The 25,266-nt window shown below is 44.9% G+C and overlaps 1 protein-coding gene across 26 annotated transcripts in view; it reads left to right on the top strand.

Moving 5' to 3' along the window:
• Nucleotides 1-25,266, top strand: part of LOC127008297 (catenin delta-2-like) — a 135,980-nt gene that overhangs the window by 104,714 nt on the left and 6,000 nt on the right. For 8 of the 26 annotated variants that reach the window (XM_050880119.1, XM_050880120.1, XM_050880131.1 and 5 more), the window contains 12 exons: nucleotides 7,777-7,899; nucleotides 10,646-10,996; nucleotides 13,118-13,334; nucleotides 13,614-13,767; nucleotides 14,418-14,572; nucleotides 15,382-15,620; nucleotides 16,853-16,912; nucleotides 21,725-21,870; nucleotides 22,312-22,564; nucleotides 23,120-23,349; nucleotides 23,684-23,920; nucleotides 24,281-24,373. In XM_050880119.1, coding sequence (XP_050736076.1) covers nucleotides 7,777-7,899; nucleotides 10,646-10,996; nucleotides 13,118-13,334; nucleotides 13,614-13,767; nucleotides 14,418-14,572; nucleotides 15,382-15,620; nucleotides 16,853-16,912; nucleotides 21,725-21,870; nucleotides 22,312-22,564; nucleotides 23,120-23,349; nucleotides 23,684-23,920; nucleotides 24,281-24,373 — 2,258 coding nt within the window. Of the gene's footprint in view, nucleotides 1-1,567; nucleotides 3,725-7,776; nucleotides 7,900-8,651; nucleotides 8,676-10,645; nucleotides 10,997-13,117; nucleotides 13,335-13,613; nucleotides 13,768-14,417; nucleotides 14,573-15,381; nucleotides 15,621-16,852; nucleotides 16,913-21,724; nucleotides 21,871-22,311; nucleotides 22,565-23,119; nucleotides 23,350-23,683; nucleotides 23,921-24,280; nucleotides 24,374-25,266 lie in introns of those variants that run through there. The other 18 variants (XM_050880108.1, XM_050880111.1, XM_050880112.1 and 15 more) reach the window with 12 other exon arrangements.

Here is a 25,266-nt window from a genome sequence, read left to right on the forward strand (position 1 = left end):
CACAAATTTGGCCCATCGTTGCTACCGGGTTAAATGCCTTTCAACTTGTCAGCTATCACAGACCTAATACATATCTTCATATTAACTATACATATTCTCATCATAAATCCATCCCCAACCACATACTCCCTTTTCTCAATGTCTTTTCCTCCCCCTCTATTTTTTCATGATATTCTTCCTTGTCTTTTCTTTTACTCCTCTCTCCTGCTTTCCTTCCCTTTGCTATCATATCCTGCCATCTTCTCCTCCCTTCTTCCCTGCTCTCATTTCCTCTCTCCTGCTCTCCTTCCCTGCTCTCATTTCCTCTCTCCTGCTCTCCTTCCCTTTGCAAACCCTTCTTCCCTTCTTCCCTGCTCTCATTTCCTCTCTCCTGCTCTCCTTCCCTTTGCAAACCCTTCTTCCTTACTTTCATTTTCTCTTTTCCACTTTCCTCTCCCTTTGCTATCATATCCTGCCATCTTCTCCACCCATCTTCCCTGCTCTCATTTCCCCTCTCCTGCTCTCCCTTCCTTTGCAAACCCTTCTTCCCTTCTTCCTTCCTTTCGTTTTCTCTCTCCCACTTTCCTCTCCCTTTGCTATGATATCCTGCCATCTTCGCCGCCCTCCCTCCCTCCTTCCCCTCATCGCTGCGACACACTTGGCCCCGCGCCAGTCCTTCGCTGCGCCACACTGACATAAGTGAATGACCCACTCTAGGCTCTCCCTACGTCAACACACACACACACACACACACACACACACACACACACACACACACACACGCATCACTTTCAGGGTGGCATGCAGGCATCTACGTAGCCTTCATCCATTCATGTTTAGACCACCGAGACCTTTTTTATGGCAGTGAAAGAGGTGTAGCAAGCTTGTGAAGAGGAGCGTGTGTGTGGGGCAGCATGTGTGGCGGAAAGATTCACGTTATTTGCGACTTGTAGGGCAAAAAAGAACATCGTAATTTATGACTTAGGCAGAAAAGGGGGTCGTAAGTCAGGGGAAAAATGGTAGTACTTTAAAATATGCTTGACACTTATTAGAAGGAAGGAATAATGAGGACAAACTTCATTTTTCATTCTGGTTAAGGTGATGTTGATGTTGTATTATATAGTAGACAGAAATTAAGGCAAATCATATACCAAAAGAAATTCAATGGGAACTTTGGGTTTGTGACTGGTGGGACTTCTTTGTTTTCATTACTTATTTATTTCTATTTATTTTTTTCATATTTTACTCTATTTTATCTTATTTTATTTATTTATTTATTTTTTATTTTTTAATTGCGCGTGTGTGTGTGTGTGTGTGTGTGTGTGTGTGTGTGTGTCAAGGGTGCATAGTGAGGAAATCCTGAAAAACACATACGCTTAACGGAGGGTGTACATTATTAGAGTATAGAATAAGTGACATCTATTTTACAGCCTTTCATGTAGTATGTGAATGATGTCATCTGAGTCCCCTTTTAGTAGCATCCGTCATTCTTAATTCCTTACTCCACCAATGGCAGTATCAGTCCATCTTAGGTCCTTGATCCACCTATGAATGATGTTATCTGATTCTCTTCGCTGTAGTATCAGTCTGTCTTAAGTTCTTGCTCCACCCACGGCAGCTCTGAGGCACCATTAACCTAGCCTCCTGAACCACCATGCGCGTGTGAGCCCACCAACACTCCTTGATGGGCGCATGTGACCTGTGTGCGGCGGTGGTGACGCCATGCCACGCTCCACGGTGTACGTCAGGCTTCAGTGGCCTGCCGAGGGGGGCGCTGAGGAGGCTGGACCGCCCACCTCCCCTCAGCACAAAGACTCAGTACAACCCTCAACACTCCGTAAGACACAGCCGCAGATGTCCAGCACTTCCAAGGTCCCACAGTGCAAGGAGGAGAAAGGTGGAGGTGCTGGAGATGTGCGGCCGGGAAATAAGGAGCCGACTGAGAGAAAAGACCAGAAAATGAACCTCAAGTGTAGTGTTTGTCCTGTGAAATCTCAAGACTCACTTCAGTCATGTCCGCCAGTAAAGTCTTCTACAAGTTCGCCTCTTGCTTTGGTTGAGACATCATCTACCTCTGTATCTACCACCACAGCAACCACCACTATCTCCACTACTACTTCCGCCAGTTCCACAACCACAACTACCTCTACCTCCACCGCCAAGCACACCGAAGCTGCCTCAGGAACCCACGCCAAGGCAAAAATCAAAATAAAGGAATCACCGAGAGAGAAACTGAAACGAAACCTAACTGAGCGAAGCCACCGTACCCACCAGGTGAAGGAGAGGACCCCCGGCGCCGACCATGCCCACCGCGGCCCTCTCCTCGACACAAGCTACAGCCTGGACTCACCCCTTTGGCACAGCAGGGAGCAGAGACACGCCGACGGGGAGAGCGAGCCACAGGAGAGCGACGGCAAGGCAGAGGGTGTGAGGACCTACTACAAATCCAAGGCCAGACTCAGACCGAAGAACCCAAATGCAAAAGGCCGCAGGATAACGAGGTCCCTGAGCGCTTCTGCCGTCAGCGTAAGCACCAACACAGACCCCAAAGACTTCCTGGAGTTGGCCAAGATCACCGGTACTCTGCCCTCGAGGAAGAAGGTGAAGGACCCTCTTACCAGCAAAGGGAACACACCACCAGACAGTGACCACGTACTCGCCTCCAGCAGAACAGAGGACGCTGATGGCGGTAACACAAAGCCAGACTCACCAGGACTTACCGAGACAAAAATCACCCCAGAAATGACTCACAAGAAGATGGAGGAGACTGAGCATGAGGATGGAGGACTCTGCAAGCCAAAAGGGAGTACGGGAGAGACTAAGGTCATTGCGGAGATCATCGTGGAGGAAGACATCACCGACAAGCTAAGCGATACACGCTGCGCCGGGGACGGGTGCGATGATGCCGAGAAAGGCTACATTGAGCTACCCACGTACATCCCTAACCCTCAGGACACCCAGGGGAAGAGACACGACCACCTGCCATCGTATGCCATCCCGCCCACCATTCCCCCCTATCCCATGACCCCCTGTGGCCCCCCGTACTCCTCCTTCCATGCCCACACCGGCCCGCTGCCTCTCCACTCACCTTACTTCACCATGGCACCAGCGAAGGGAAACGCATCCACCGAGGAGAGCAAGTTCATCGTCATCACTCCACATCACCCACACCCTCCACCGCCGGACCTCAAGGTGGAGACGGTGATGCCACTCAGCTCCGTTCCACCTACCTCTCCCCATCTGAGGCTCTCCCCCATACCCCCGAGTGCCTCCCCGAGCTACGACCACAGCCAGGCGTTCTCCACATTCAGGCCGCCCTCCACCAGGACATTCCACATCGGCCCTCAAGAAGACGCATATCTCACAGCCGTCCCTCACTCCGTCAGCCCTTCCAGCACTCACCCTTATACTCCAGGTGAGCTCGTGTCCTCGGAGGCAGCGTACCAAGAAGCAGTTCACCCCAAAGCCCCGACACACCCAAACACAGAGGCCCCAATGAGTGAGAGGTGTCGTGGGCGGGGTGACAAGAGCGCACCAGCGTACCCCACCAACAGGCCTCCCACCCCCGCCGTGCCCCGCAGACATCTGGAGCATGACATGTCCCTCGACTCGTGCCCTGATGTCGTCCTTCAGACCTTGGAAGGCGAAGGATCGTCTGGCCAGAACAAAACCCTCAAGAAGTCCGTCACATTCCTGCTGCCGCCCGACCACTGGGACTCCCTCATCTCGCTGCGGGAAAGCTGCAGTATGTGGGCGTGTGTATGTGGGGTCAGCCTGTCAATGTGTGTGTCCTGGCTGGCCCTAGCACATGGTTTAAAGAGTGATGACACCCTTACCCTCCAGCCTGGTCTGACACTGTGCCGTAACCATCCATCAGTGTAGATTTGTTTCTTGGTGTACAGTTTGGTGCTGAACACTCCTACTGCTCAGGGGCCTTAAAAGTGTTGTTCCTATTCTCTTCTTCCATTGCATTGGATATTATACAGTAGAGTTTCTATTTAATGTGAGACAGTACCATAGAATTTCAAACAATAGAGGTGTTAATCATACTCACCTTGGTATTGAACACTCTTACTACTGCTCAGGGGCCTTAAAAGTGTTGTTCCTATTCCTTCTCTTCTTCCATTGCGTCAGATATTATACAGTAGAGTTTCTATTTAATGTGAGACAGTACCATAGAATTTCAAACAATAGAGGTGTTAATCATGCTCACCTTGGTATTGAACACTCTTGCTACTGCTCAGGGGCCTTAAAAGTGTTGTTCCTATTCCTATTCTTCTTCCATTGCATCAGATGTAATACAGTAGAGTTTCTATTTAAAATAAGTCATCCCTCAAATAGTACGGTTTCCAATAGTTCAGTTTCGGTTCTATACGGATTGTCATTGAAGATCTTTTAAGGATTTTTAAATTTCCTGTTCGTTGGGAAATTTAAAAATCCTAAAAAAAATCTCAGAAAATCCACATAAAACTGAAACTAAACTATTGGAAACCGTACTATTTGAGGGATGACTGAATAATGAAAAAAAATAAATAAATAAATAAAAGTCTGCTAATCACTAGTCCTTTTTTTGTGTGTGCTAAATAAAGGGTTCACTGTGTACATAATCTTCATAAAACTTGACGTGTCCATCCCCTGAGCAGTACAAGGTGTGTTGAGCGTCAGGCCGGGCTGGAGGAGGGTTGCCTTGGTGGTGATGTCCCGCTTGCTACCCTACCCACTAACACAGCTAACGGACGTCCTTGCTCCCTGTATTCCGAGACCCAGTGTAGAAGATTAAAGCATTACCAAGAGAGTGATGATGTGGATTTAAACAATTTGCTCCCTAATAACATAACTTGAAAACCGAGTGCTGCATTGTGTGTGTGGAGGGGAGGGAGGGTCAGTGGGCTTGTGTGTGTGTATTTATCTATTTGTATTTGCCTATTTGCTGTCTACAGGACCCGAGTTAAGCTCTAATAGTCCTGTCTCCATATATACATTCATCCAGCCTTTCCTTCAAGAGGGGGATATGCGTGTGTGTGTGTGTGTGTGTGTGTGTGTGTGCGTGCGTGGGGGGGGTATGCGTGTGTTCTTGGGTGGGTGGGTGGAGGGGATGATATGTGTATGTGTGTTGGGGGGGGGAGATATGCGTGTGTGTGTGTGTGTGTGTGTGTGTGGGATATGCGCGTGTGTGTGTTTGTGTGTGTAATATAAAATAAATTCTTTCTTTGATCAGATGGGGAGGCAAGTGGTGTGGGAGACTGAAGGCTTTTGATTTATATATAGACAAGCATTAAAATTACAGTACCCAAGATCGGTTATTTTAATGTTTGGGTAAATCTTAAGACAAACATTAAAATTACAGTACCCAAGAATGGTTATTTTAGTGTTTGGGTAAATCTTAAGACAAGCATTAAAATTACAGTACCCAAGATCGGTTATTTTAGTGTTTGGGTAAATTTTACGACAAACATTAAAATTACAGTACCCAAGATCGGTTATTTTAGTGTTTGGGTAAATTTTACGACAAACATTAAAATTACAGTACCCAAGATCGGTTATTTTAGTGTTTGGGTAAATCTTTAGACAAACATTAAAATTACAGTACCCAAGATCGGTTATTTTAGTGTTTGGGTAAATCTTGAGACAAACATTAAAATTACAATACCCAAGATCGGTTATTTTAGTGTTTGGGTAAATCTTTAGACAAACATTAAAATTACAATACCCAAGATCGGTTATTTTAGTGTTTGGGTAAATCTTACGACAAACATTAAAATTACAATACCCAAGATCGGTTATTTTAGTGTTTGGGTAAATCTTACGACCAACATTTAAAGTGCAGAACCCAAGAACGATTACTATAGTGCCTGGTTGAGTCTTATAAACAAACCGTTCTTACAAGCTTTTCTGAATGAATTTAAAAAAGCATTCGTAGATGTCTGATGGCTGCCACTAAGCGTCGAGACAAGTGAAAGCCATCAAGTTTTTATATCTTTATTTATTTATTTACTCCTATTATTTTTTTTTTTATCATTGCACATTCCCCAACATGCCTGTACTGACACGACCGTTGAGTTTCCGCTAATACTCACCGATGCCCCGTTGGTGGTTTGCCTCACATTAATGATATTTTTGGCGCATTTATTTTCCTTCCAGCTTTATTTTGTTAACCGTAAACTATAGCACTATCTCGAGTAGCGTAAGGGTTAGTATTAATGTACGGTTAAGTTGTGTGGTATATTGATTTTTGGGGCAGATATTTATTTTCCTTCAGGCTTTATTTTGTTAACCGTAAACTATAGCACTATCCCGAGTAGCGTAAGGGTTAGTATTAATGTACGGTTAAGTTGTGTGGTATGTTAAGTTTGCTCCAAAAAAGTATGAGTATAAGACAGCAGGGTAAAGTTACAGTAGTCTGGTGCCAGTGTTGTCGGTCGGATAGCACGGCATTCAGAGCAGTTTCACATGATCCCCGCAGCAAATCATTGTAGTAAAAGCTCTCCCTTAACTCTACTCCTTTAAAAGTATTGTAGTCTTCTCTGATAGACTCCTAAATTCTCCCCAAGCTCTATACTATCATTCTATGCCTTTAAAAGATTGTATTCCCTGATAGAGCAAAATTCTCCCATAGCTCTATACATCTGAAAATATGTATGCCTCTCTGGTAGACTCCTAAATCCTCCCTAAGCTCTATACCTTTCAAAGATTGTATTCCCTGATAGACTCCTAAATTTCCCCTAAGCTCTATATACCTTTCAAAGATTGCATTCCCTGATAGAGCCAAATTCTCCCATAGCTCTATACATCTGAAAAATTGTATGCCTCTCAGATAGACTCCTAAATACTCCCTAAGCTCTATATACCTTTCAAAGATTGTATTCCCTGATCGAGCCAAATTCTCCCATAGCCCTATACATCTGAAAAATTGTATTCCTCTCTGATAGACTCCTAAATCCTTCCTCACTGCTATACCTTTAAAAAATCATATTCTCCTCTGATAGAATCCCAAGTACCAGTATTGTTATCTACATCTGAAAAATTGTATTCTTCTTTGATAGACTCCTAAATCTTTCCTCACCGCAATACTTTTAAAAAATCATATCCTCCTCTGATAGAATCCCAAGTACCGGTATTGTAGTCTACATCTGAAAAATTGTATTCTTCTTTGATAGACTCCTAAATCTTTCTTCACCTCTATACCTTTAAAAAATCATATCCTCCGCTGATAGAATCCCGAGTACCGGTATTGTAGTCTACCTCTGAAAAATTGTATTCTTCTCTGATAGACTCCCAAATCCTTCCTCACTGCTATACCTTTAAAAAATCATATCCTCCTCTGATAGAATCCCGAGTACCAGTATTGTAATCTACATCTGAAAAATTGTATTCTTCTTTGATAGACTCCTAAATCTTTCCTCACCGCAATACCTTTAAAAAATCATATTCTCCGCTGATAGAATCCCAAGTACCGGTATTGTAATCTACCTCTGAAAAATTGTATTCCTCTCTGATGGACTCGTAAATTCTTCCTCACTTCTATACCTTTAAAAAATCATATCCTCCTCTGATAGAATCCTGAGTACCAGTATTGTAATCTACATCTGAAAAATTGTATTCTTCTTTGATAGACTCCTAAATCCTTCCTCACCGCAATACTTTTGAAAAATCATATTCTCCTCTGATCGAATCCCGAGTACCAGAAAGTATTGTAGTCGCTAATGCCCAGTAGAAGAGGTGCTAAATTTTCTGAGTTCCAGGTCCTGTTGTCCCTTAGTTAATTTGCTTTACACGGCACCCTCGCTGTCGTTGCAGTTGGCGGGTATCCCCAGAGTGGCTATGCTGAGCTAGACGCCTCCTTGCTGCCCCCCAATGGCGATGACCCCTACCGCAACACCCCCTCCCCCGGCATGCAGGGCCTCCCCCAGGACCGCTATGGTGAGTAGGCAGGACGGGGAGGAGTGACAGCAGGGGGTTTTACAGAAAGGGCGTGAGATGGGATTTTTATTTTCTTAGCTTTGTTTTTTGTTTGTTTATTTGTTTGTTGTTTTTACCAGGAGTAGGACAAGAGGGGAATCTTTTTTGTTTTTTCTTGTTTTCTTTTTCTTTTCTTTTATTTTTTTTTTTTTTTTTTTTTTTTTTTGTGCTCTTCTGGGAGGGGGGAGGGGAGAATAGGCTGTTTTTCTTTTTTTTCTTTTTTTACGTTAAAGGAAACAGCTCAGGGGGCAAAATACAAGAAAGGAACTAAGCCCTGCAAAGTGTGTATGTGTGTATGTGTGTGTGTGCTTATGTGTGGGCCTATATGACAAATTAAATCGATAGTGTGTGTGTGTGTGTGTGTGTGCGTGAAAGAATATACACTCGGATCTTAGCATCAATAATGTGTGTGTGTATTTACCTAATTGTGACATGGTAAATACACACACACATTGATGCTAAGATCCGTGAGCATATATCTTGTGTGTGTGTGTGTGTGTGTGTGTGTGTGAGGACGGGGAACTATTCTCTAAGACCCCAAAGCACCTTGTATAATAGGAATCGTAGCCTTGGACCGTAGCTGTATTTCCCTGTGGGTATGTCATGTGCTATGGTGTGAGTACTTGCATAATGAGCCTGAAACATGTCTGCCATTGAAAGAGTAGCTTGAAGGCACCCCATGCGAAGGACATACTAACCTGTTTCCCCTACAGCAGCCGATGACCCTCAGCTGATGGGTAAGTGAGGCTTGAGGTGTGATATCCCTCGACCCCTAACCACCCCATGACCCCCCGACCCCCTTTCCCCCAACCCCCCGAAACCCACGACTGTTTCCCGCCATCCCCAGCATCCTCATCTCGGCTGGTTGTGATGCTTCATAGTCCTCCCTTATGCAGAGCTATAGCGTACGTTCCCAACTTTACCAAATCATCCCAGGACTTCCCAACCCCCTCCGCAACCCCCCGAAACCCACGACTGTTTCCCGCCATCCCCAGCATCCTCATCTCGGCTGGTTGTGATGCAGAGCTATATCGTACATTCCCAACTTTACCAAACCATCCCAGGACTTCCCAACCCCCTCGCCAACCCCCCTAAAGCCACAACTGCTTCCTGCCGTCCCCAGCAAACCCCCTCCTGCTTTGTTGCGCTGAGTGGCTTTAGCGTCGCCATAAGGCTGTGTGGAGTTACGTGTTATGTGTTGGAGATGTTTCCCTAATCATCCTAATGCCCTCCAGCCTTGTCTCTCCCAGATCCATGTGTAATGCCAGTACAGTCGTCCCTCAAATAGTACGGTTTCCAATAGTTCGGTTTCGGTTTTATACGGATTGTCATAGAAGAACTTTTTAGGATTTTAAAATTTCCTGCTAGTCGGGAAATTTAAAAATCCTAAAAAAATCTTCTCTGAAAATCCAGATAAAACCGTACTATTTGAGGGATGACTGTATTTAATTAAGGACGGAAAAATAGGAATTAGTGAGGAAAAGGCAGTTTTAAGTATTGTAAGTAATTATAAGTGCCACCAGAATCCGTTACCGCGTGGAATGTTCCCGAGTCTGATGGATTCTTGCGGCACTAATAATTACTAACAATACTTAAAACTACCTTTTCCTCACTAATTCCTATTTTTCCGTCCTTAATTAAAGACTGGTATTTCACATGAAGCCACACCTATACTTTCCACCCCTTGTGCCATATCCCAGTGTTTCATCTTTTGCCTTGTAGTTAAGTCACATTCCTTAGGCTGCGTGGAGTTCCGCTTTACGTGTTTGGGATGTGAATTAGAGCTTTTGAGTATTAAGAACATCGAACTTAAACTAACGAACCAAGGAGAAACTTCCATTGATGAGAGTCTGATGTTAACCTCTTGACTGCGGATTTCCAACAGTCAGACCTCACCAAACTACAGGAACAGAACAAAAAGTGGCTGCTATAATTCAATGAAGAAAAATATAAAGTCCTGCACCTTGGGAGGGGATATCCAGCATACCAATACCACATGGGAAACACTCCACTATCCACCACAGAGGCAGAGAAAGACCTGAGAGCATATGTTTGCAGGCTACCAGTAAAGGCTAAATCCGTGCCAATCGCAGTGGATGGGTTATCAGGAGTATTAGTGTTGACAGACTGGTGATTTTACTGCCCTCTTTCGAAGGCGTAAAATTTACCCTTGAGTTTAAAAATGAACGTGGTGATTATGCTTCCCTATTTACAGCAGAGGAGTCACTTCAAGGGCATAAAAAAAAGGAAACTTGAAAAAAAAAGCCCGCTACTCAAAACTCCCTGATGTGATGATATGATGGCAGTGTTTAGTGTGTATGTGTGTATGTGTGTGTGTGTGTTTTAAGTCACAGAGGTAAGTATGGTGCTTGAATGAGGTTAAGTATTTGGTGCAGTGCAGGTAAGCTCAGGTAAGTGTCTTGTACCTGTTCACATCTAGCAAGTCACTGTTTGTTTGCACATGTCCAGATCAATTCACTTGTCTGTTTGTTAGTTTGTCTGTTGCACTTTCCCATAGTGTGCCTCACATGTACAGCAGTGTTGTAGTGTTGCTTCACCCTGTTTGTGTTTGCCCAGTGTTGCGCCAGTGTCCCGTAACACTGCATGATGCGTTGTCAGTGTGTTGCTAATCCATGCATTTCTCCTTTGTGAATTTGTGTTGCACCTCTGGAGTATTGCCTGATGCCTGTGTTGTGTTGCACGCTAGACGGCGGCCTGGACGGGGAGGCGGGGGGGCAGTACCCTGAGGACCCCCGCTACCCCGTGCCTGATGGGGGGCTGGTGTACCCGCCCGACGGAGGGGTGTACGGCCGGCTGCTTGGTGCCCCCCAGTCCCCCTACTCAGTCAACGGTGGGGTGCGGGCCAGCGCCGAGCCCCTCCTGCCCTCAGACATGTATGAGGAGGACCAGCCACCACCCCCACACCCCCAGCACCCCCCAGCACCCCCTCCACACTTGTCCCCCCCCACGCCCTCCCTCCCGCCAGTACAAAACCATGACAACTACGCCCACCCCAGCCGTCTGCGTCCACCCTCCACTGACAGCACCGCCCCCAGAGGTCTGCCTTAGCCCACTCTCCCTCCCTCTGGCATGCTCTCCCTCCCTAGACATATTTACTGATGTTTCCCTCAAATGACCCTTAATAGTTTTCCTTACACCTGGCACTCAGTTTACCTTCAGAATAATATAGTCTAGTCATTGTGGTATGTTGAGTGGTTGCCTTACAGGACAGTGGTATGTATAGACACTACTGTCCATACTTCTGTTGTTCTTCAATGTGGTTTAGCTCTTAACACCAAGGCAAGGGATGGATATTTTGAGTGAGACATCAGTGAGTCGAGTAAATTTCCCATCCTTTATAAATACAACCTGTTTTAGTTAGTCTTTTAAAGTGGGATCTCATTATATGTGTAAGGGTAAATGTTGACACTGGCTACATAGAGGAGTCAATCTGTGTTCATAAAGGGAAGTACGTATTGAGATTATAGACAAGAACGGAATGGAAGAGTATTTTAGTACCTCATTATTTGGCATTACAGTGATTATTACAGTTTCTTAAGGAATTTGAATATCGAGGAGTTACATTTGTTTATTTAGAGTATGTTTGATCATGATAATAGTTTCATTACTTTAATATATTTGATTGCTTTAAAACTGACAATACCAGCTGTGTGTTAATCTTATGATATGTTTGATTGCAATAATGTTAACGATCCCAGCTGTGTTACTGTTACAAGGAGCATCTGGGACTTTAGAATGAGCTGAAAATTACAAGCTCACCAATGTTAAGTCCAAGGAGCCAAAGAAAGTTCCTCCTCACTATAACTAAAACCAGATCTAGCCTTGGGTGAAGAACTAGAGTGAACCAGAAACTGAGTCATGAGTAGGTGGTAAGAAGGATTGCCGCCCCGGACACTCATCAGCGGGGAGCGTAAGGAGTTCAAAAGAGGAGATAAATAAACAGCCAAATGCCACAGGTTAAAAATAGACCCAGTCCTCCACCCTGCCTGCTGTCCTTCCCTCGCTTCTCGCTCACTCATTTTTTTGTCGGACTCTTACCTCCGTCATTCTTTAAGTTTTTCTACACCATTTCTCTGTTTCGTATTTTTAACCAGGTTTTCTCTCCTTTTTTCTCTCCTTTCTTTCCTTTTCTCTCCTTTTTTCATGTTTCTCTCCCTCATTTCTTTTATTTTTACAACATCTATCTGTCTTTTTTTTCTCAGACTCTTACCTCCGTCACTCTTTAAGTTCTTCCACACCATTTCTCTGTTTCGTATTTTTAACCAGGTTCTATTTCTCTCCTTTTTTCATGTTTCTCTCCCTCATTTCTTTTATTTTTACAACATCATCTATCTGTCATTTTTTTCTCAGACTCTTACCTCCGTCATTCTTTAAGTTCTTCCACACCATTTCTCTGTTTCGTGTTCTTAACCAGGTTCTATTTCTCTCCTTTTTTCATGTTTCTCTCCCTCATTTCTTTTATTTTTGCAGCACCATCTATCTGCCTCATTTTTTCTTCTATTTCCATCTTGTTCCCATCCCAGTATACCTGACAATCTCTCCTTCATCTCCTATACATCATACTAAAATCTTTCCTCGTCCTGTTCCCCCCCTGGTACAATGACTTCCTCTCTCTCATCTTCTCTTCACTGAACTTCTAACTCTACTTCCTCTGTTTTTATCCCACTACCAATGACAGGCTTTCTTGCATCTCCACATCACACTCATATATTTATCCTCCTGTCATTCTCTAGTGCAATGCTGTGACCCTTTCCCCTCACACTTGTCTACTTCTAACTATTTCCACCTTGCTCCCAAATCCATCTCTCCATCACTATCCATCTCCCAAAATCTATCTCTCCATCACACTATCCATCTCCCAAAATCCATCTCTACATCACATTATTTCTCCCCCTGTACAATTGCTTCACCCTTTCCCCCTCACACTTGTCTACTTCTAACTATTTCCACCTTGCTCCCAAATCCATCTCTCCATCACACTATCCATCTCCCAAAATCCATCTCTCCATCACACTATTTCTCCCCCTGTACGATTGCTTCACCCTTTCCCCCTCACACTCTACTTCTAACTATTTCCACCTTGCTCCCAAATCAGTATGACACCCTTTCTTCCATCTCAACATCACACTAACACCTTTCTCCCCCTGTCATTCCCTAGTGCGATGGCGTGATCCAGACTTGCACGAGGTAATTGACTTCCTCAGCAACCCTAACAATGTGGTCAAGGCCAACGCGGCGGCCTACCTCCAGCACCTCTGTTACATGGACGACCCCACCAAGCAGAAGACGCGCATCCTCGGCGGCATCCCTCCCCTTGTGGCGCTGCTCACCCACGACCTCCCGGAGCTTCACCGCAACGCCTGTGGAGCCCTAAGGTGGGGAGGACGCATGGGGTGTATATTGTATTTATTTTGCATCAAGTTTTTCATTTATTTTATGTGTTTTTGTATAATTTAAGGCTTGATTGGTGGGTAAGTGAAGCTGTTTTTAGGTTTTTTCCTTTATTTATGTTTTTCTAAGGCTTGATAGGTTGTCATATTTTCACTCCACCAGTAATACCTCTTTGCCTCAGTACAGCATCCACACCCACTTAAAATGGGCTATGTAAGACAGTACCTTGTATAGAGGATCCAACCCTTCCCTTTATTCCTCAGAAACTTGTCTTACGGGCGGCAAAACGACGAAAACAAGCGTGCGATCAAGGACGCGCAGGGCATCCCGGCGCTAGTACGGCTCCTGCGCAAGACACCCGACAACGAGATCAAGGAACTGGTCACCGGCATCTTGTGGAACCTGTCTTCATGTGAGGTGAGGGAGGCGGGGAAGGAGTGAAGCAGAAGGGGTTGTGAGGGAGATGGGGAGGGAGAAAGCAGAAGGGATTATGAAGATAGGGAGGGAGGAAGCAGAAGGGATAATGAAGGGGAGAGGGAGGGAGCAGAAGAGGTATTGAAGGAGATAGGGAGGGAAGGAGAAGGGGTAATGAAGATAGGGAAGGAGTAAGCAGAAGAGGTATTGAAGGAGATAGGGAGGAAAGGAGAAGGGGTTGTGAAGATAGGGAGGGAGGAAACAGAAGGGGTTGTGAAGATAGGGAGATAGGAAACAATGGGTAGTGAAGTAGATAGGAAGGGAGGACGCAGATGGGATAGTGAAAGAGAAAGGGAGGAAGCAGAATGGGCTGTGAAAATAGTGAGGCAGGAAGCAGATGGGATAGTGAAGGAGACCGGGAGGGAAGAAGAAGGGGTAGATGCTGTGGGAGGCTGGATAAAGGGACACAATGGAAGCATGATGAAGAGATGAAGAAAAAATTGCCATTGTATTAGGATGGGAGCGGAGGAAATAGTTAGAAATGCCGGCAAAAACAGAATACCACATTGATGAGTTTGGTCGCCCCTTTCACACTCGGCGCCTCATGTGACGGTCAGTGTGTGTGATGCCTTTTGTTCCTCTCCCCGACACAGGACCTTAAGCACAGTATCATCGACGACGCGCTGACAGTGATGGTGAGCCACGTCATCATTCCTTGCTCAGGCTGGGACGGTGGAGAAGTGGAACGTGACCCTAATGTAGACGTCTGGTGGTCAACGGTATTCAAGAACGCTTCAGGAGTCCTCAGGTAAGCTACACACACACACACACACACACACACACACACACACACACACACACACACACACACACACACACACACACAACATTGCCAGACTGTCGTACTCTGCCTCGTATGGTTGACGATTTCCAACCCAAAAAATGCTTTCATCACCCAAATAACTGCCTTCATTTATGGTTATCAGTTAAATGGTTAATTATTGGTGCTTCTTGGCAACAGTTACGGGCCAGAAACCAGTAAATACATGGCTCTGAGTACGGTAATCTGGCAACCTTGCACACACAGCCCTATTCGGAGTCTTAGGGACATTCCACAGTTTGACACAAAGGGCTCGTAAGCTCACACACCAGCCACAGAAATCTCTTATGTTGTGTTTGGTGTTGATGTAGAAGGTAAGAAATCTGAGGAGAGTATACTGGCAATCTCTTTAGGTCAATATTATAAGACACACTTGCTTCTCATATCAACTATTTCTAAAGGTCAGAGAGGGGATCAATCGGGTTCTAATGAGTGTTTCTTTAGATTCACGGTACAGAAGAAGGGTCAGACTACCACCTGGGTCATAAAACTACTCCTGGAAATGTCCCACACTCCTATGAAAGCCTTGTCAAATATGTGTTCTTGGACGACGAAATGTTTAGTAATACGGCCCATAGTATGAACCCAACACAAAATACTATCGAAAATTTCTTATGTGGTGTTTGGTGTTCATATAGAAAGCAAGAGGGAAGGGACGGGATTTTGGGACCAGCTTAGTGTAGGTGACTAGAGCTCCACCACTGACTCTCTCCCATGTGCCTCTTTTCCTCCTCCAGAAACATCAGCTCAGCCGGGGAGTACGCACGCACCAAATTGAGGCAGTGTCACGGGCTGGTCGACTCCCTGCTGACGGTGATCAAGTCCGCCATCCAGGGCTCCTCGCACGACAACAAGAGCGTCGAAAACTGCGTCTGCATCCTGCGCAACCTCTCCTACCGCTGCCAAGAGGTGGAGGACCCCAACTACGACAAGAACCAGCCCCCCACCCAGTCCAGAGCCACCGCCACAGCCAAGGGTGAGTGTGCGGGGGTGTTAAGAGACGTTTAGGGTTGTGTGGGGGATGGGAGAGAGATAAGGAGGCTGAGGCTTTACAGGGGTGACAGGGCAGGGGAATGGGGAGTCACAGCAAAGGGGGCAGTTAAGTGGAAAGACAAAAATTATGACAAGAAAAAGTCCACTAAGCGCTGGTCTTATAAATGAATATATATAGAAATGAGTGGCCAAAAGAGAGTTGGGTGTTAATACAATCAGTGGTGTGGAGTTTGCTGAAGAAACATCGTGAAGGCTTATTGCATGGTTCTTATAGTTATGGGTTTATCGCATCGGCTGTCAGTAGAGAGAGAGAGAGGTGCTTCTGTAAGGTTTGGTACTAATATGATTTTCCTTGTGGACTTCTTATACATTGTTTCGTATTTTAGTAACTTTATGTGAGGTTATGTTTCTTACGTCAAGTTCAGTTTTTTGAGGTTAAGGATAAGTTCTGCTTGAATTTTTCCTGCTGCCGCAAGGTTCCGAGCTTCTTATGAATTTTTAAACCACACTTGGGTGAATGCAATTTAATTTGCCAGAGTCTGCTGTATATTATGAATTTTGGTGCATTTTACACCTGCGTCCTGTGCCCTGAAGGCATGTGGGTGGTGCCCGGCCCTCACTGCAGGACCCACGCTGCCTCGGCCCAGCCCGTGCCCATCCTCATGATCCTTGCCAGCGGTTAATGCCTTGCCTTTCAGTTTACAGTGCTGTGGTGCAAGTGTTGTGTGTGAGAGTGAAGTGAGAATGTCCCTCCTTGCCATACATCCTGTTGTTCCTTACACATTTTAACCTTCAGTTCAAGTTTGTGAATTAAGTTTTTCTCAGAATTGTACGAAACTAACAAGATTTTTTCCCCTAACTGCACAGTCAGATTGTGACAGCACACATTTATGAATTGAAGTTAAACGGCACACAGAAAGTGGTTTTCAGAACTAGTGGTCCTACTTGGTTTGGATTTAATTACTTTAATGTTGATTTATGAATTTGTTTCATGTTTTGAATATTTGTTCACTTTCTTATGGTTGGAGACGGGAAATTCAAACTCAGTGATACACTTGTAAACTCCATCAACTCCCGATGGTTGAGTGCCACCAGTGAAGTGTCCCGGCGAGTCAAGTAGTTAAAGGATTTAATCATAACACTTAACACCTCCGTCGGAGGCTGTCTTGTGAAACTGATCTGAGGACTAACTGTGCCGCCTTACTTGGCTTGCAGACGGTGAAGGAGAGCTGACTGACACTTGTGGTAGGTCTTCGGAGCCCAAGGACAACCTGTGTAAGCCTTCTCCACTCTCCTTACTCGGACTGATCTTGTTTTGTTCTCTCTTACTCCTGTCCTCAAGCCATCCTCTGTTCCCTTCCCTGCCTTGCCCCTCGGCTCAACCCCAGGCTGGTGATGGACGACAGTGGCGTTGTTTTGCAGCATGGTTGAGTCAGGGGGGGATCCAGGTGGCCATGACCAGAGCTATAGCCAGGATAACTTTTAAATAAATGACATTAAGGAACCCAGAAGTGTTGTTACACAAGAATGTTGTACAGCCTTCTACATAACTGAGAAAATTACTGAGTGTCCTCTTAGGGAAAACAAGTCCCTTCTCTTTGGGTGAGGGGAAAAGATACTTCCGCCTCCCTCCTGTGTTGAGCTCTGAGGATGATCATGGATAGCCCCTGTGGCAGAGCATCCTGGATCCTCCCCTGGGTTGTGTGTGTCTGTGTGTGTTGGCCTGCCCTGACCCGGCCCCGTCCAGCCATCACGGGAATGAAAATAGGTCATGACGATTTTCTCACTTAGTTGTTTGAACTTCCTCGTTCGTTTCAGTAAAATGTTCTGTTTAAAATCGTATATGTATGGTAGTGAGTTTTTGTGCATAATTTAGTCAATATCCATTTAGTCTTTTATGGGGGACTGAAGAAAGATTCATGATGAGATATTGGTTAAGAATGGAATTTGAAAATACTATTATTAAAGTTACTCCCACATGTGAACAAACAATATTGAGAACCAGAGTTTTAGCTTTTGTGTTGTACTTTATCTTGACAGCCTCTTTGTGGGTTAGTGAGGCAGCCCTGCGTGGGGAAGAACAGCTGTGATAGTGTTTTTTTTTTTTTTTTTTTTTACACAGGAAAGGAAACAGCTCAAGGGCATAAAAAAAAAAGGTATAGAAAAAAAAGCCCACTAAACACTGCCCCTAAAAAAAAGATAAAAAAAAACTATCACAGCTGTTCTTCCCCCTGCAGGGCTGCCTCACTAACTCACAAAGAGGCCAAAAGAGAGGTCAATTTCGGGCTGAGTTGTGTCTGTGTCCCGGTGATGGCTGGCGGGCCGCTGCCACCGTTGTTCTCACCCCTTTTTCCTGCACAGCCTCCCTCACACTTGATGCTGCCGCTGCCCTCTTACCTTATTGTTTGTGCTCGTCTCTCAGTTTTAATTTTCTTATCCTTTACAGCAGTATCATATTATTATTTGCTTTCATTTGTATTGCATTTATTTTTGCTCGTTTTCAGGTAATATTTTAAGATGTCCTCATTTGTCACAGACTACTTGTATTTGGCTGCCATATCTGCTTCTTGATGTAACAGGATTTGAAAGACAGAAGCAGTATGTTTGCATTTATGTACACAGAGATGTATGTGTGTGTCTGTATGGCAACCTAGATGGTGAGAATACTTGCCAGGCATCCGTCTTAACCCGGTATCAGCGACGGGCCAAATTTGTGGCTTTACCGTGTAGCAGCGACGGGACAAATTTGTGGCTTTACCGTGTAGCAGCGACGGGCCAAATTTGTGCCATGAAATAACCCCCAAAAAATAGATGATACATAATCTGATCACAAATGCTTTGATATATGTTATGAAATGGTTTGTGTGAGGGATGATTTTTTCTCATTTTTCTCGTTTGGAGGGACCATTAAGAAACATGATCCCCGCTGCTACCGGGTTAAGAGCGAGAGGTGTAGGCTACCCATTTCTTCTCGGCAGTGTGTTTGTTCGTGTTGCAAGGTTTCGTGGCTGCCCTTCCTGTATGCCGACCCACCAGCATGTTTTTAATCCCCTGTCATCGTATCTCAGTAGAACATTTTCGCATGGCTTGTTTTCCTCAGTGTTCTTTACTCCCTTTGATAAACCTTTGCTTTTCAGATGTATAACTCTTGTATACATTTACACCACTGAATGTATTTATCGTTACCATTACTATTACTCCACGTATATGACATGAACTGGCCTGGTATTGATAGTTTATAATATTGCTGCATCAAAAAAGGCATATTTTACACTACCCACGTTTAGCAAGAACCACCACCCATCCGCTTCAGGTATTTTCAAGTGTTTATTGGCTTATTAGTCTCGTCCTCCCAGCCCCACACTCACTCCTGCCCCTCCCCCTTCCCCCAAGCTGTAGGGATGACCCTGGCTCCCCTTGGCCGATATTGGTTGGTGTCCGTAATAATGATGCCTGGTGGAATGAGCTGCTTCTCTTTCCCATCAACTCGCCTCTCCATCAACCCACCTCTCCATCACCATTGCCAGGTTATCGTACTCAGAGCATAGTATTTACTGGTTTCTGACGCCTAACTATTACTAAGAGACATCAGGATCCAACTCTTTTAACGATAACGATAAATGAGTTTCCTTATTGGGGCCCAGAAGACAGTTTTTGAGTAGGAAATCGGGATTCTTTAGGAGCAGCAAGTAGCGGGCTTTTTTTATTATTGTTTCCTTTTTTGTGTGCCCTTGAGCTGTCTCCTTTGTCGTAAAAAAATAAATAAATAAATAAATAAGCAGCTGAGTACGACAATCCGGCACTGCTGCGTCTCCATCAGTCCACCTCTCCACCACCTGTCATTATCACCACCTCTTGCTGCCCTCCACTTTACCACTGTCCGTTGATTGAATGTTTCCTTCCACTCATCGTCACACTGAGTCATTTCACCTACAGTCAACTCTCGTCAGGGATGGTCGTGTCTTGTATGAGTGGGATACTGTGGACATTGGATTTTCTTTTCTGTAGACACTTGAACAGTTTAATTTTCCCCTCAAAACAATGATCCTTGATATCATTAGTTTAACTTTCTGGTTTGCCCCACTGGCCAGTTACAAGTCCTCCCCATTTCCCTCATGTCCTCCATTTCTTGAAGCGAGAATTTTCCCCCGCTCCACCAAACGTATTTTCATGGGTAAAAGTTTGATCTCCCAACACTTGGACTCCCATAGAGGCCACACAGTTAGTGGTCATTCACACAGCTTCCCCAAATATCCTTCCCATCGTTTTTTTCCCAACTTTAACAAACTGCCCTGTTCCTATACCCCCAAGTAAACACAGTGGTCCGTCCTCAGTTACTCACCAACCTTCCTCTTTTGTTGGGTGTTTTTTGTAGCCCTCCCGTCACATCCTTCCCAAAATTGTGTAATAATGTCCCCGACTTTTTATCTTGGTAGTGTAGTCTCCCCCCTCCCACTCTCCTTCACACACTGGCGCTGCCTCAGAAAACGGAGTCCTGAGGATGGCCTGCGACGCAACGGAGGAGTGTGACCTGTGTTGTGTGTCTCGGTGTTCAGGTGTTGTGTTTTGTGTAGTGACCATCATGTGAAGTGCATTTTTTACTTATCATCATCAGTTCAGGTATAGGGCCGTATTACAAGTCGAATCCAAGAAGTTTTGGGTCCCTGTAGAAGTTCGGGATGAATAACTCTGTATGGACTCGAAACTTCTCGGATTCAACTTATATTATGGCCAGTGGTGCCAGATTGTCATCCTCAGCCTATTACATTTTCCGATTTCCGACCCCAAAACTGTTTCCTCCACCCCAACAGCTAGATTCATTAATAATAACCGTCGAAATGGTTAATTACTAATGTGTGTCTATTTTTTCGCATTAGTTGTGGGTCCAGAAACTGAAAAATACGATGCTTGGAGTATGATGATCTGGCAACGCTGAATACGGCCCATAGTGCTATTGTAAAGAGGGTAGGCATTTATATTGACACTAGACTGCTCCCACTCACTCTCATGCTCAAATAGGAGGTTATTATGTCTTCAGATTACAAATAGGTTATGTATGTTGTCTCTGGTAAACCTTGGAAACATTAAGCTATCTTCACCAGCATAATACTGTCCAAGAATCTCACTGCAAACATTTTTTCTGCTGTCGCTGTCACACAAGAGTTTCTGATCACTAATACTTCTGTCGCTCATTCCCCCGGTCATCATTGCTATCAGTCTCCGGTCCCTCGCTCCCCTGCCTGAGATGTAGTGCAAACCAGTGGCCAGTCAGCATCATGTAGAGAGAGTTGCTTTGCTTATTTAGAAACATAGGCAGAGGTAAATTTGTCAACACATACTACTGGCTTGCATCTGGCAGTCTTGTAGTGTAGTGAGGACCAAGACATTACTGGAGTTGATTATCAGAGTTAGTCTCGGCACAGGCCATAGCAACACTAAGGTCACCATCGGCATAAGTTTGACATTCATAAGCATCTTCAGAGTTCTGTTTTGTTAGCTAAATTACTAAGTTTTTTTTTATTTTTTGTTTTTTTTTTTTGACACCCAAATGCAGATGACATGTTGACACTGGTGGAGTTGTAAGTGGAATGTCATCAGGGATTTATGTAAGATTAGTTTCTCCTTGCTGTATTTTTGTCACTGAAGTTTATTTGACCGTGAGTCACATGTATCGTCAAGCTGAGTAGGGTTGCAGAGGATACTTGTAAATATTATCTCATGTGTATTTGTTAAGTTACTATTAAGTGAGGTAACAAAGTAAGTATGACCACTAAATTTTGTTGAAGTTTTCTCAGATCTGAAGTGTTTCATGTCTATTCATATCATAAGAACTCAGTATTACCATTAGGAGGAAAATGTAAATATTGTTTTATTAGTTGATAAGTTGTATTGTTTCTGCATAACAATTTTCATATAAATTTTAACTAATTACTTTGTCAGTAGCAGTAGGTTGTGTATAGTTTCAACACTATCATTGTATCCTTAGTATATGTGTGAATATAATGTTGATTTATTAGCGTGTATGTGTGTGTGTGTGTGTGTGTGTGTGTGCGTATGTGCAGTCCACCAACACCACCTCGTCCACAGGTGACAATCTGGGTTGCTTCGGGGGGAGCCGGAAGAAGAAGGAGGCGATGGGTGGGGCGGTGAAGGAGAGCAGCGGGGGCACGAGGGCAACAGGGCCGCGCACCGAGCCTCTGCGGGGCATGGAGCTCCTGTGGCAGCCAGAAGTTGTAAGTCGCAATGGTTCTGTGAATTCCTAGTCAGTGCATCCTTTCATTTTGTTGACTTCTGTCTATCTCTGTCTCTCTGTTTTCCTCCTTATAAGTCATTAGGTTTCTTTAATTCCCAGGGTACTGCACAGTCAATGGATCCTTTTATTCTGTTAGATTCTGCCTCTTTACCCATCTTACTTTTTGTTTTTTGTTTTGTTTTACTTTCAAACAGACATCATCTCGAATTAATGAACAGTCACACTATAGTAAATTCTTCTCAAGGCTTGTCAGGTTAAAAAGTAGAGTTTCTCATGATATTTTAATTTAGCTTAAGGAAAATATTAGACTGAGAAACATAAATGCGCAATGAGAATGAAAAGTATGAATGCAATAAGTCGACCGAAGTGAGAATTCAAGTGTAAATAAACTGATTCGTCATCTTACCATCCATCCCTGTAGGTGGTGGGACCATACCTAGCACTCCTGTCAGACTGTAGCAACCCAGAAACCCTCGAGGCAGCAGCAGGAGCCCTTCAGAACCTGGCGGCGTGCTACTGGCAGCCTAGCATAGACGTGCGCGCCGCGGTCAGGAAGGAGAAGGGTCTGCCCATCCTGGTGGAGCTGCTACGGATGGAGGTGGACCGTGTGGTGTGTGCAGTCGCTACGGCACTCCGCAACCTGGCTATTGATCAGCGCAACAAGGAGCTTATTGGTGAGGCTGTGTGTGTGGGTGTGTGGGTGTGTGTCGGTGTGTGAGTGAGAGAAGGAATATGTGTAAGCTCCTTCTTTTTCGTCTTCCTCTTCTTGTTTATCGTCCCTATATTTCTTTATGGGGTTGAATGGGCTATGAGTCGCTCCCACTTTTGACTTATTCTCCTTCTTCCTCTTAGTTTATAGTCCATCTTCTATTTTTGGGGTTGGACTTTCAGTTATCCTCCTCCATCTTGCTCGGTCCAGTGCTAATCCTTCCTCTATCTCTAACACCTCCAAGTCTTGTTGCACTGTTCCTCTCCATGTTCCCTCCCACTCTTGATGAACGTGTAAACTGAACTTATACAAACATCCATAAGAAAAAGAGAAAGGATGTGTAGACTTCTTTTTCTACTTTTTCATCTTTTTTTCTTTTTCTTGCTTAACATTCTTATATTCCCTCATGGGCTTGGACAGGCTACGAGTCTCTTCCACTCCTGACGACCATGGAAACTGAACTCATACAAACACCTATGAAAAACCCCGCACCCTTAACCCATTGCTATCCATGCCACAGGTAAATACGCCATGAGGGACCTGGTCCAGAAGCTGCCCTCAGGGAACACCCACGACAGCGGCACGAGCGACGAGACCATCGCCGCCGTCCTCGCCACGCTCAACGAGGTCATCAAGAAGAGCGCTGAGTTCTCCCGCTCGCTGCTGGACGTGGGCGGCGTGGAGCGGCTGGTCAACATGACTCGCCACCGGGGCCGCTACTCCGTCAGGGTGGTCAAGTTTGCCTCACAGGTACTGATGGGAGGGCAAGAAAGAGAGTAAGGGAGAATGAAGCAATAAAGCACTCCCTGAATTTTTGCATACCTCGTATTGTTGGACATGTTTAAAGCTTTATGGAAGAGAAAAAGTGGCAGAGAGAGAGAGTGAGACAGTACCCCCTAATATTTTGCGTACCTTTCTTGGGACAGTATTATTGGACATGTTTAAAGCATCACGAAAGGGGACTGACTTATCACCCACACAGTCTTGTAGCAACATTACAATACCCCAATCAATCAGTCAATCAGTCACATCGTACTCTCCACAACAGCCAATCGCTTTACATATATGTGTGTGTTTGTTTCAGGTGCTGTTCTCAATGTGGGGTCACCAGGAGCTTCGGGAAGTGTACAAGAAGACCGGCTGGAAGGAGCAAGACTTTGTTAGCAAGAGTGTAGCCGCTCGCAATGCAGCCTCGGGCGGTGCCAACTCCCCGACGGCCAACAACACCCTCAACCGCCCCATGGCCTCCCAGGGCGGCACGCGCTACGAAGACCGCACCATCCAGAGGGGCCAGGGCAAGTCCCACCAGATGTATGCGCAGGTGAGGGTTTGCGGCCATGAACCAGACCAGACAAGGCTTCATGGGGGGGCAAATTTATTACTAAGGTTATAGTTCCTGTTGGAAAGCACAGTTAATTACTAATACGTATATGTTTTCTTAATTGGCCATTCCATATTTATTTTGAAACATTTATGGATAGTATTAATCAGCTGTTTGTCTTTTACGAGCATTGACATTTGTGGCGAATATGTTTTTGACAGAGTTAAATAGCAATCAAAGAAATGTGTACTGAAAACCAAGGTGTATAAATAAGTCTCACATATTCCATTCCTTTGTACTTGTCCTCACTCAGTAAACTCAGCCTCTTAGTTTAATTTTCTCCTGCTCTCCATCTTGCAGGGTCAGGAGGTGCCCATGGCCGACATGGGCTATGGCAGCGGGGGCGGGATAGGGGCTCCAGCGGGCGGGGTAAGACTGTACCCACCTGTCCAGGTAGGTGACCTCCTCCCCCCACCAGCCACACCAACACCTGCCCCCACACCCTCCCCCCCGCACCTTTTTTCTCTCTCAGTTCATCTGTCATCTTCTCCCCTTCTTTCCTCACCACTGAGAGGCTCCTGAGGGTGCTGTGCCATGGCCAGGCAGAGGCAGGGAAGGTTCTGTGCCTCCGCAAGACTCGAGAGCTTCACCGTTGTCCTTCAGAGCTAAAGCCTCGCAGCGGACAGTCTCAGGACAGGTGTCAGAGCCTAGCCATCATGTCAAGAGTATTATGTTGCTATTTTGTGTCAGTGTATTTTTGGCTCCACCTGGAAAGTGTTTTTATGAAGTCATTATATAGATTGTTTTCATATATTAGCAGAAAAAGTTCAATGCATGGACATTTATTTCAAGTACTTGGTAATTAGTTCAAATTTTCAGCTTTGTCCTAAAATAAATGATGCAGTATACTCCTTTACCATGGCTTAGTCTGTAGATCATATTTAATCATAAGTCAGGTATAAAAAGCATAAATGTCAGGAAGTATATATGATGTAATTTCTGCTAAAGTTATTTTAAACATTTGTATCAGGTATTTAGATATGCGTTCATCTGTATCAATGTTTGTGTGATGAGTTTTAAGCAGAGATATTTCCGTGAATAAGTTCAGGTAATTATAAGATTATTTGTAGGTCATATCAGGCCACGCATGTAACCCAACTCTTCCCCTCCCCTTCCCTTCCCTCCCCTTCCTCCCTTTCCCTCCCCTCGGTGGTAGTGAGGGTGAGGCCACACACCTGCATGCCCACGCCAGTAATCACACATTCGCTGATCCTCGCACAAACTCTAAATTTGTTTGAAGTCTAAAAAGGCAAAAGGCATTGTCTAATTAGGAGAAAATGAAGAAG

The sequence above is a fragment of the Eriocheir sinensis genome, chromosome 37, assembly GCF_024679095.1.
Source record: "Eriocheir sinensis breed Jianghai 21 chromosome 37, ASM2467909v1, whole genome shotgun sequence".
NCBI lineage: Eukaryota > Metazoa > Arthropoda > Malacostraca > Decapoda > Varunidae > Eriocheir > Eriocheir sinensis.